At 35.7% G+C, this 10,601-nt stretch overlaps 1 protein-coding gene across 1 annotated transcript; it reads left to right on the plus strand.

Moving 5' to 3' along the window:
- The first annotated feature begins 556 nt into the window (after positions 1–556).
- Positions 557–1,958, plus strand: LOC149848930 (uncharacterized). The gene is made up of 2 exons (XM_090005854.1): positions 557–757; positions 1,680–1,958. The coding sequence occupies exons 1-2, from the start codon at positions 557–559 to the stop codon at positions 1,956–1,958; spliced, it is 480 nt and encodes a 159-aa protein (XP_089861980.1).
- The last annotated feature ends 8,643 nt before the right edge of the window (positions 1,959–10,601 follow it).

Raw genomic sequence — 10,601 nt, forward strand, 5'->3', positions numbered from 1 at the left:
AATTATTTCTGAATTTTATTTGATTTTTCGCATCGCATACGATCCTGGTTTTGCATTGAGTTGCTATCCTGTTGTTTTCTTTTATCATTTCAATTTCCTGTTGGCATCGGATTTTTTTTGTTTAATTTTTAATGATTGACTGGTATTTTGATATTCGGCTCTCTGTTGTGTCCTTTTGATTTCCATGATCGTCTGTTATATCTGACTCTCGGTTTTCCCCTTTTTGTTTTTACTGTCTTTTAGCATACAATTTCCTATTTTAACAACATTGGATTGCATTTTATTCACTTTCATTTATTGTATTAGCTTTGATCATCCTGCATCATCCCTTGTTGCATATCTGCATTTGGCCTTCATCATTACATCCATTCACTTCATCTGTTTCATCCATCAAAGATCCATTTTCCTCATCTTGTATCCCCCCCTATCTCTCGATCCCCCTTCTCCTTCCCCTCTTCCTCGGATTCCCTTCCTCATCAATAGATCTGATCATCTTGATCAAAATGGAAGCAATTAGAGTCCAGATCGCATGGAGCAGCTGCTCTAGATAGTTCTTATGATTGAAGATGTTCTTGAAGCGTGGGTGAAGGAAAATGTGAATAAGAAGTCGGGGATCGATATTGATGATGTCTTTGAGCCTTGCGATGCTCTGTCGAGACAGATGCTGGACTGCACTGCAGCTGATCTCGCTATTGAGGATTCTATTTATACGGCGGTTCAAGCAGGCGTTATCCCCTTCGATGCCTACATGAGGAACGTAAGTGTTCTCTCTCGTGAGCAATTCTTTCATCGGGCAACTTCTGCGAAAGTTAGGGCAGCGCAAATGCAGGCTAGAGTTTCCAGTATGACATCTAGGGCTCCTCCATATGGTGTTTGAATTACGACCTTGGGTGGCTTGGTTGTATGTTTCCTACAGGAGTCAATGTTGTTATTTCCCGTCATTGGTTTTAAGTTAACCATAATTTCATTGGAAGGAGAGGGTGCATATGATGTCTGGTCCAAAAGAAATGAATCAAATGGTGGGGAATTGGATTCTTGAAGGGATTTTCAGTTGCTTCGATGAGGCATACCTGTACAAAATTTCTTGCTTCCTATTGTCTATTGAGGAATCTGCACGATTTTGATATTTGACGCTATTGTTGCTTCAAGTATTCTCTGAGTCATCCTTTTTTTATTGTCATTCTTATTGATACTTTGACATATTTTTTTGTGTTAACCGCTTATAGTACTTGAATAGTGTGTATCTAAGAATATATTCTTTGAGACTCTTTGTCTTAGTTTGTGCTTAAAAATATGATTTTTATGATGTTAATTCAAATAATATTTTGTTAGGTGATGATTCATGGTTTTAGTGGCTTACCAATGAAATCAGATTGAAATCAACACACTAATCCACTGTTGCATCCACAGTATTGCCATCACACTTCTCCAGCTACCTTCATCATTCAACCATTTTTAGCACCATCACTACCTGCCAACATTCTTTACTCATCACATTGCAGCAACTTCCCACCTTACACTCTATGTATTTTCCTGCAAAATCCACTATTCACATTCCTTCACAACAGCTTCATCGGTTTTTCACAACATTTCTTTCTCATCAATTGATGTAATGTCACTAGATGCATTTTAGCTAAACATCTATAGCATTATTCACTTAACTGCACTCCAACTCACAGTTATCAGTTAGGCTACTTGTTAACCTCACACAGGTGGATGCCGGTATCTCCTCATTGCCTCAGATCGGGGATGCAAAACCTGAAGGCCTTCATCTTTTGAAGCTTGCTAGAATATTCTGTCATTCATATAATGACATGAAAGAGGATCCTTTCAAACATGTAGGTTCCATTCTAGTTAACATTTCAAGGAGTGAAGCTGGGAGAAATCTATTGTTGGATCCCAAGAGAAGCCTCCGGAAGGAAATCATCCCACATTTCGATTCGATAAGTTTGGTGTGAAAGAAGAGGCATTCCCAGATCAAGCACAAGCTTGAAACCTGTGAGCAATGAGTTCATTTGCAATTTTAGCATACAACTGTGAAAGGATATGGGGTTGCTTTGGTCTATGCCTCATTTCATCCAACCACACCTACTTTGACCCTCACTCCATTAGATTTCAGCCTCACTTACACTCTTGCACCCACCACCTCCCGTTTACCTCATTGCTGGTAAGCATCCCCGCAGTAATGCATTTACATCATCTCTCCGTTGCATATACACAGTAAACTTTTGCCTCTTAGGCCATCATTTTTTTTATCACCTAATGTGAACATTGTAAATAGATAAGCATTGTGTTTAAGCAAGACATGCGTAATTGTTCACTCAACATATATATATAGGTAAACATCCATGGATTTTCATTTAGGTTTTGAATATGTCTTCCTACATACGGATTTTCATTAGCCTGAGATATCATATATATTCATTTTCCCATATACATATACACCTCATTATTGATATAAGCATGAGCATTTCATCTATTGTGATATATTAAAATGTTATTTCAATGTAGAGCATACGCATGAATCTTTATCATTTTGCATTGTGGATTCAAGATTATATTTTATGAACTTCCTTCTATATGCATCTTTTACTTCATGCTAACTTGCATTTTGCAGGAATTAGGCCAATTTTCCTTCTCAATTTAGAAATGTGAATTTCAATTTCAATTCAAAAATTGGTAATAGCTAGATGATAATGAGAATTTCTTTACTTTTCAGTATTAGAATAGAATGTATGAACATAAGATTACTTGTTTTCATATCATTTTATCCATCATTTAAAGAACTTCACAAATGGGAACACGAATGGCACGTGCACCATTTAATAAAAGGTAGTTAAATCCTAAGTTGATGATTTACATCAATGGCCATAGTCAAGGTGTGAACAAAACTTAGGATTTTCGTCTTTTATGGAATAACACTGGATCCACAGTGGATCTCTTTTCAAAAAATCATCATATTTTCCAAATATTTTCCCCCTTTATCAGAGTTTAACTTAAAATTAACTCAAAATATATATCAATGGTCATAGTCAAGATATATTGAGAGTTAATTTCATTTTAAACTCTATAAAGGCACCAAAATGTATTTTATTCTTCACCTGAATTTAAATATGTTTATTATATAATATATCCATTGACCATAGTCATGGATGTATTATATCTTCAATCTTATTTCAATTCATTTAAAGAATGAAATATGTTTTTCAAATCCAATTTTAAATTCTTTAATTCATTTCATCATTTAGGATAAAGTTGCATCATACTTTTAAAATTCTTTTTCAAAATCAAAGTGATTTTAAGACAATTCTTCAAATATCTTCTTCATTTCTCAAATCAATCTTCAATTCTTATTTATAAATTCAAATTCGTCTTTCTATTTCTCAAATTTTAACATTCAATCTTCAATTTCAAAGTCCACTTTAACTTAAAACTTCAAATTCATTTCTATATTCCAAATTCAATTTCTAATTCAAAGTTCAATTCAACTTTGAAAATTCAAATGCATTTCCATTCCTCAAGATTTGATTTTCAATACAACTCAATATCCCAGACCAAATTTCAAAGTTCAATTCAATTTTGAAATTCCTGATTCATCTTCTAATTTCTAGCTCAAACTTCATCCTTCATTCTATCTAGAAACTGAGTCTTGGTTCTCAATTCAAAATCAAGGTTTTGAGATTGATTTTGAATCTCAAAATTCAGTTTTTCCTAAGTTTTAAATTCAAATCTGGGTTTTCCAGAATCCTGATCCATTTGGATTTTCAAAATCCAACTCCATGGACTACAGATTTAGAATCTAGTTTCACCTTAGATTCAGACTTCCAAATCCAATCTCCATTTAGGATTCCAGATTTCGGATTCAACTCCATTCCAGATTTCAGATCAAATTTCATCTAGGATTCCAGATTTACAAATCCAGTTCCATTTCCAATTCTCATTTTCAATGCCAATTTTGAATTTATTTCTCAAATTCAAATTCAAATTCAAATTCTTGTTTCAGGTCTTGAACTCAATTTCTTTTTTTCAAAATTGATTCTTGAAAATTGATCCAAATTCAAGGTCCATTCTGACTTTGAAAATTCATTCTTATTTCAGAAATTTCAATTCCCTTTCTCTTCATCTGAAGATTTATCTTTCCAAAATCTGATCACTCCAAGACTTGGAATTTCAAGTCTCTTCTTCCAGATCTATTACAAATTCTGAGTTAGATTCAGGATCTAACTTTTTTTCAAACCTTTTTGAATCATTTCTTCACTCCATTATTAGATTCATCTCAGAATCGCTTGGAAAATCTCAATTTTCCAAAATACTTTCTCAAAAGCATACATTTTTGCATTTGCATTGCACAAGCATGATTCTTTGTGCATTTTTAGACTTATAATAAATTCTTAGATAATATTTAGCAAAGCAAAAGGCATAAGTTCGATTGCCCCTGGTAAAGGCGCCAGGAATGGTTGAACCTCGTACCGACGAGCGAATCCTGTCTCTCCATTTTTTCGCAAATAGTTTAAAAATGGAGGCAAGTGATTTTTTAAAACATTTCTTTGGTCAAATGAGACCTTGCAAAAGAGTTTCTCTCTCTTCTTCCTTTTCTTTTCTCTCTTCTTTGCTATCTTTTATTCTCATTCAAAAGGGAATAGAGGCTAGAAAGGCAAAGAGAAGGAAAAGAGGAATGAGAGGAAAAATTTTGCATGATCACAGAGGGTTAGGGTCCTTATTGTATGCAACACACCTGGTTGAAATTAAAGGCACAAACAACTTTAGTGAGAGAGGACATGAAAAAGAGAAAAAATGAAGTTTGTGCAAGTGCAGGTGCTTCATAATCCAAAAGTATGATATATTAAAGATGCATATGCACGTGAACCGACAGAAGATGCATGGAACTTCGTTTATTTTACATAGAAAGGCCAAATATTACCCACTGCAGCAAATTAATTCATCATCTTCTTCTTCATATTAATGACCAAGAATTTTATCCACATCCAACTCTAAGAAAAGAACTTGCATGACTGTGGCCATAACCACCACTTTGGGCCTTTGGAATACGTTTGCAGTGAGTGCCAAAAAGGACTAGCAGTTTGGGAAAGAAACTGTGAATTAAAATACGACGTAACAGACTATACCAACCTAATAAAATGGCGACATAAAACCTTGCATATTCTTGCCTTTGGCTATGCCTGGAAGAACAGATAAAGATGGACTAACATCAAACATGTGCCCCTTTTTCACTTAGCTAAACTTTTACTTTCTACATTTTTGTTTTATTAGCCGGCACAGGGATCACCTAATCAAAATAAGAAAAAGGCACCATTTCCTCTTATTCTTGTGGAATGCTTCCAATTACAAACACAACAATGATAGATGTTGCAGCCAGCCGCCAAAATTAACTGCATAGTATAGGATTTGTCACCCTCTCAACATACATAATCCTAATGTGTATTCTCACAGATCTATTTTTTAAACAAATCACATAGGTTAAGGAGGATGAACCATCTCACTTGAGTCATAAATGAATACTCAAATCAATTAGTTGTTACTAAGGTGATAACAGAAGCACCACAAACCTGACCACCGTTAGCAAACAAAAACCAAAAATGGAGGCACTGATCTCTTTATGAAACTCTCTTATAAATCAATTTACATCAGAAGCTACAACATATCTCTATGCACTAGGTACGAAACAACAATTCCAAAGAGTAAATCACTGGTCTTTGTCAATAAACTCTCAGTGACGACCTCAGAGAAACTCAAGGCCTTGGAAAAACCAAAACTAACAAAGACAACACAATGAGAGTGAGCAAAAAAAATCCCAAGGTAAAAGCAGTTTGGTTTTGATAAAAAGGTAAATGAATTCATAAACCAGAACAACATTTTTTGCCTTTGCATTTCATTTTTCCACAAGTGAGAATACGAAGTATGGCATCAGAAAAAATTAACATTAAAAAGAGCGAGAGAGAGAAAGGAGTAAGCAGGCGTTGTTTGAAAGAATTTAGAGATGTTCTTACCAACACAATGAGCAGCATGGGATTTTTTTAGTATGGCTGCCAACCCCAAATCTCCAATCTTAACTTCACCCTGGTTTCTATTAACAAATATGTTGTCACATTTGAGATCTCTATGAATCACATGAGGATTATGATTGTGAAGATACAGAAGCCCTTTCAAAATCTGTCTGCACCAATTCTTCACTGCTCTAACACTTACACACTTGTGCTTCTGTCTATACCGGACCATCAAACCCAGAACAAAGAAGGGGAGAAAACAAAAGAACCTATTAGTTTCTCCATTAATTCCTAAAATTATGTACAAGAGAGGGAAAAAAGACCCAAGTGTGCTCACTGTCTAAAGGTGCCAGAGGTGAACATTTCAGTGACAAAATTGATGTTCCTATTTGCAATATCAACCCAAGAAGCATAGAACTTCATGATGTTTTTATGCTTGAGGGTCTTCAGCAGATGGATCTCGCAGTACAGCCTTTCTAAATCTTCAGAGCTCTGCAAGAAATCATAAAGTTTCACCTAATTCCATGCAACTTCAATCCCTTCAAGCTCATCAAAAGCTTTGTATCTACACCATAACCCAGACAAAAACACTTTTCAGAAAACCAACAATACAGATCCACCAAAAAACTGAAAACAAAGGGCCCAGAAGAAAAGATTCCTACACAATCTTGGATGACCCCTTCCCCAAAATCTCATTGTACTGCAAAACAACCAATAACCCAACATGAGAACCACTAAGATCTTCCTAATTCTACTCACGCTGTGGGAAGCATAAACCAGACCAGCTCCCCACCATGTAGAGCGTCGATTGCGGCGACCCCACCTTCTCCAAACCCCCCAAAAACCAATCAGCGATAAAATCCCAAAAATGCAGGAACCCAAATCACGGTTTCCCAAAAACAAAGGTACCAATCGAGTTTTACCTTCTGCGCGGCGTCCTTCTCGTCCTCCTCCAATGTAGAGTGAGCCACACACTGGGTCAGCCCCGCCATGTAGTCCTCCTCGTCGCTCTCCGAGCTCACCACTGACTCGAGGATGTTGTTGAGGAGCAGCTTGGCGAGGACGCCACCCAACTTGGTGTCGCCGCCGGTGGAGGGGTCATCGTCGTTGCCGAAGATGATGCAGATGATGACGGAATCAACCTGGGGGAGGAGGGAGGCTGTGATCATCGCAAAATTTTTCCTCTCATAATGTTCTCTCTCTTCCTTCTCTTTTCCTTTCCAACCTCTTATTTTCCTCCTTTTTGAAGGGAGGAAAGATAAAAGAACGGAAAAGAAAGAGAGAAAAGAAAAAGAAAGAAGAGAAGAGAAGAGAAGAGAAGAGAAGAGAAGAGGAACTCTTTTGCGGGTCTCACTTGACCTTAATTTTAAAGAATTTTTGAAATAACTCGCCTCCGTTTTTGAAATATTTGCGGGAAAAATCGGGAGACGGGATCCGCTCGTCGGTACGAGGTTCGACCGTTCCTGGCGCCTTTACCAGGGGTAATCGAACCAAGGGTCGAATTTTATGCCTTTTGCTTTGCAATGAATTTATCTAAGTGTTTATCCTAAATCTAAATGCACAATGAATCATGCTTGTGCAAATGCAAAGAGGTATGCTCCTTTTGAAAATGTTTTGAAGAATTTCCAAGTGAAATTGATAAAGTGAAGAAAAATGATTCTTAACTTAGAACTTAAAAGTTCTAAGTCTTTAGAATGATCACGAGTTTGGGAAGATAAATCTGGAATTTGGAAGTTAATTTTGAAGTCTTGTAATAAAAAGAGAATGGAGGAAATTTTTCAAAGTCATAAATGGACTTTGAATTTAGAATTTTGAACTTGGACGAATATCTGAAATGGAATTGAATTCCACTTTTGAATATGGGAAATCTAAAGAAATTGAGAAATGAGGTTTGTAAAAGTTGGATTTTCAAGATGAAATCCGAATCCAAATTCTGGATAGAGTTTTGAATTGATTTTTAGGATTCGAAATAGGGACTTGGTTTGAATGAAAGATGGGGTTGGCTTTGAGAATTGGAATTCAAAGTGGAATTTGGACTTGGAATTTTGAATGGAATTAGATTCAAGATGTGGAATCCAAGAAGGTATTTGGATCTGAAATCGGAGATCCGAGATAAGGTTGGACTCTGGATCCTAAGATGGAATTGGATCTGAATTTTGAGATCCAAAGTAGAATTTGGATTTTGGATCCTAAACTGGACTTGGATCTGAAATCCAAGGTCTGGGGTGAATTGGGTTCTAGATCCTAAAGAATGGATTTTGGATCTGAAGTCTGAGATCCAAAGTAGGGTTGGATTCTGGATCCTAAGAATTGGAATTGGGATCTGAATCTGAGATCCAATGGTAGAATGGGATCTGAATCCTAAATGGATTTTGGATCTGAAGTCTAAGATCCAAAGTGGCATTGGGTTCTAGATCCTAGAATGGATTTGGATCTGAAATCTAAGATCCAATGTAGGATTGGATTCTAGATCCTGAGAATTGGACTTTGGATCTGAAGTTTGAGATCTAAAGTAGTATTGGATCTGGATCTTAAATGAAATTTGGATCTGTGATTGGAGATCCAAAATGGAATAAGGTTTTACACTTGGAAATTTGGGTCCAAGTTTGAGACTAGGATTTTTTGAAAAGTCCAAAAAGGGACTTTTGAAGATGGATCTGGGTTTTGAAAACCCAGATTGAACTTAGGAATGTTTGGACTTGAGATTCAAAGTCAATCTCAACTTTAATTTAAAATTTGAAGAAAACTTGATTTTGAATCAGAGGATGAATCAGAAATTTCAAAGTTAAATTGAACTTTGAAATTGGATTTTGAATCAAGTTGGGATTTTGAATATTGAAATAATTTTGGAAATTTCAAAGTCATATTGGACTTTGAAATTGAGATAGGTTTGGAGAATAGAGAAGATGCCCAATATCACTTGGATTTTTGAAAGAATTTTGAAAAATATGATGCAATTCTACCCTATATGATGAATGAATTTGAATAAGTTTGAATTTAGACTTTGAAAAGCTATTTCATTCTTTAAATGAATTAAAATAAGATTGAAAATATAATACATCCTTGACTATGGTCATTGAATGTATTATATAATAATGTATATTTAAATTCTAGTGAAGAATGAAACACATTTTGTGCTTTTATAGAGTTTAGAATAGAATTAACTCTCAATATACCCTGACTATGGCCATTGGTATGTATATTGAATTAATTCTAAGTTAAACTCTGATAAAAGGTAAAAATATTTGAAGAATATGATGATTTTTGGAAAAGGATCCAGTGTGGATCCAGTATTATTTCATAAAAGATAAGAATACTAAGTCTTGTTTACACCCCGACTATGGCCGTTGGTGTAAATCATCAACTTAGAATTAACTTACCTTTTATGAAACGGTGCACGTGCCATTCGTGCTTCACCATTGTGAGAATTTGAGAAATAAAAATAAAAAATGCATGGAGTAAACAGTTCATGATATTCTATGATGCTCATCCATTCTATCTAAGAGCTGGAAAACGTAAATTCTCATTATATCTAACTATTACAGTCTTGAAATTGAAGAAAAAAATTGCAATTCCCTAAGCCAAGCAGAAAATAACCCTTTTCCTATATTTCCTGCAAAAAGATAAAGTTAGTATGAATCCAAGTAGGAAAAAAAAAAAGAGGTTATATTAGAATTACGATGCATGTGATGATCCCTCAATGTTGATGAGAGAGTATAGGAAGAAAATACAAGATAGATGGAACATGCTAACATGATGTGCAAAGAACATGGAAAGGTGTGGAGAATGATGGCAGTGCATGTAACATATGACCTATGTTTATGAAATGTTGTTTGAATGAAGGTATAGATGTTAATCACAGATGCAGCAGGGTGGTATATAAAAAAAAAAAAAAAACATAAGTGTGATGAATGAGTGTAAACCATGCTGAAGATATATGCAGAAATGGTGCTGAAGTGGGAATGTACAGATGTTGTACATTGGTGAAATGCATGTGGCTGTGAGAGTGTCTTACAACAAAACATTGTTGTGAATCCAGAACAGGGTAGGTTATGTCTAATGGTGAGAAGGGTAGAATGATATACAGAAAATGACTTCCCATACTCCCAAGAACTTGGACAACATTCTTACAACCTAACAGAGCTAAAAAAAAAAATCTTCTGTTGTGGCTCAAAGTTCTGCCACTGGAGGTCCAGGAATCTATATGTTGCCTTTTGCCATTTTTTATTTTTTTTGAAACTTTGGGTAGGCCCTGTGAGGATTGTTTTCTTGGGTGAAGGAATGGGGATAGGTGTTGATCACATCCAGCTGATGGAAGCGACTGTGCATAAGGGAATATTTGAGACAGTAATAAAAAAAAAGGGAAAAAGTAGTGAAAACACAGGAATTTGTAGGGAGGTGGTGACTGCAATATAATAATTGCAAGTCCCATTGGTTGTGCACAGGGGACTGCAACAATATTCATCATTGTTGTGAGCACATAGGGTGGGCTCATATGTGGTGCTGTGGAGAGATTACTGCAGCTAGTGACGACCGTAAGTGAATAAGGTGCTGAGTAATATCGCACGGGCAAAGTGAAGATGCAGAGAAATTACT

Source organism: Nuphar pumila, chromosome 1, assembly GCF_984573655.1.
Source record: "Nuphar pumila chromosome 1, dmNupPumi1.hap1.1, whole genome shotgun sequence".
Taxonomy (NCBI): domain Eukaryota; kingdom Viridiplantae; phylum Streptophyta; class Magnoliopsida; order Nymphaeales; family Nymphaeaceae; genus Nuphar; species Nuphar pumila.

What these genes read in the sequence shown, in the direction of transcription:
- LOC149848930 (XM_090005854.1), top strand. Translation starts at nt 557, where the DNA reads ATGATTGAAGATGTTCTTGAAGCGTGGGTGAAGGAAAATGTGAATAAG. An exon ending in TCGATGCCTACATGAGGAAC is followed by an intron (nt 758 to 1,679) that starts GTAAGTGTTCTC and finishes TCCAACTCACAG; the next exon opens with TTATCAGTTAGGCTACTTGT.